The 1,557-nt window shown below is 54.1% G+C and overlaps 1 protein-coding gene across 1 annotated transcript in view; it reads left to right on the top strand.

The window, feature by feature from the left end:
* The window catches only part of DBX1 (developing brain homeobox 1), a 12,156-nt gene that overhangs the window by 3,138 nt on the left and 7,461 nt on the right, over nucleotides 1-1,557 (top strand). The window contains exon 2 of the mRNA XM_018555234.1: nucleotides 330-677. Coding sequence (XP_018410736.1) covers nucleotides 338-677 — 340 coding nt within the window. The 5' untranslated portion in view covers nucleotides 330-337. The remainder of the gene's footprint in view (nucleotides 1-329; nucleotides 678-1,557) is intronic.

Here is a 1,557-nt window from a genome sequence, read left to right on the forward strand (position 1 = left end):
ACCCCCCTGGGGGGGGGAAAGGGGGAGGGTGGGGGGGGGGGGGGGGTCAGTGCGCTCAGTCTATGGCTACAGGTTCATTGTTGCAGGCCCACAGTGGATTGCTTACTTATGGGGCCTAATCCAATCATAAATTGCCCCTGTGCACCAATCAGGGAGGGCCGAGGTCCCCATGAATGAAACTGAAGTGGGGGATTTTGCTGAAGGTCTATTGTTGGAGCTGTCACATGTGAAAGGACCTGCAGTCCCCGGGTACTATAAAAGACACCTTCCGGGGGGAAGCAGCGCAGAGATCCCAGAGAACAGACAGACACAGCCATTAGCCATAAAGGAGCCCAAGATGATGTTCCCCAGTCTCCTAGCTCCTCCGGCCGTCTACCCCAACCTCCTGCGGCCCACGCCGACCCTCACCCTGCCCCACAGCCTGCAGAGCGCCCTGTCCACCCACTCCAGCTTCCTGGTGGAGGACCTCCTCAGGATCACCCGACCCACAGCCAGCGCCGGATACTTAGCCCGGGCCGTGCCCAGCATCTCTCCTCCGAGATCCGAGACCCCCAACAGCCTGGCGGACACCTCAGAGCTCCTCGGCTCCAGGCAGAACTCCAACTGCAGCAACGGCAGCTCCACCTTCCTGAAGTTCGGAGTGAACGCCATCCTGTCCAACTCCACGGCCAGAACAGGTGAGCGGCTTTTCTTGGCCATCTTTACCCCCCCCCGGGTTCTTTTTACTGGTTTCACTAATCCCATTTTACACCTCCCGGGGTAATAATGAGATGACCGTTCCAAAGTCCTGCTCTCGCCCCCCGGCTGCTGGTCACATGACAGCGAAAGGTGGCCATTCAGGACAGGAACTGATGCCAAACTTTCTAAATTACACTTTCTGTCAATCTCTCTCTCTCTAGATTTTGAAGAAGTCAGTGAACCTGATTCATAAAGAATATTCATTGTCCCAACACTGAATTATGATATTGTAAACCTGAGAATGGGCGCAAATGTGCTGCCCAATTCACAAAGCTATAACACAAGGATACGCATCTTTCATTACAGTCATGTGACTATAATTTTTAAATCTTATTGGCCCTTAGCTCAAAAATAACTGTCACTGTGAACATGGGGACCTTTATCCTGGTGGATATGGGGACCCTTTATCCTGGTGGGCATGGGGACCCTTTATCCTGGTGGGCATGGGGACCCTTTATCCTGGTGGATACGAGGACCCTTTATCCTGGTGGATACGGGGACCCTTTATCCTGGTGGATACGGGGACCCTTTATCCTGGTGGATACGGGGACCCTTTATCCTGGTGGCATATGGGGAGCCTTTATCCTGGTGGCATATGGGGACCCTTTATCCTGGTGGATACGGGGACCCTTTATCCTGGTAGATATGGGGACCCTTTATCCTGGTGGATATGGGGACCCTTTATCCTGGTGGGCATGGGGACCCTTTATCCTGGTGGGCATGGGGACCCTTTATCCTGGTGGATACGAGGACCCTTTATCCTGGTGGATACGGGGACCCTTTATCCTGGTGGATACGGGGACCCTTTATCCTGGTGGA

The sequence above is a fragment of the Nanorana parkeri genome, unplaced genomic scaffold (genome assembly GCF_000935625.1).
Source record: "Nanorana parkeri isolate BGI_ZX_2015 unplaced genomic scaffold, ASM93562v1 scaffold10, whole genome shotgun sequence".
Taxonomy (NCBI): domain Eukaryota; kingdom Metazoa; phylum Chordata; class Amphibia; order Anura; family Dicroglossidae; genus Nanorana; species Nanorana parkeri.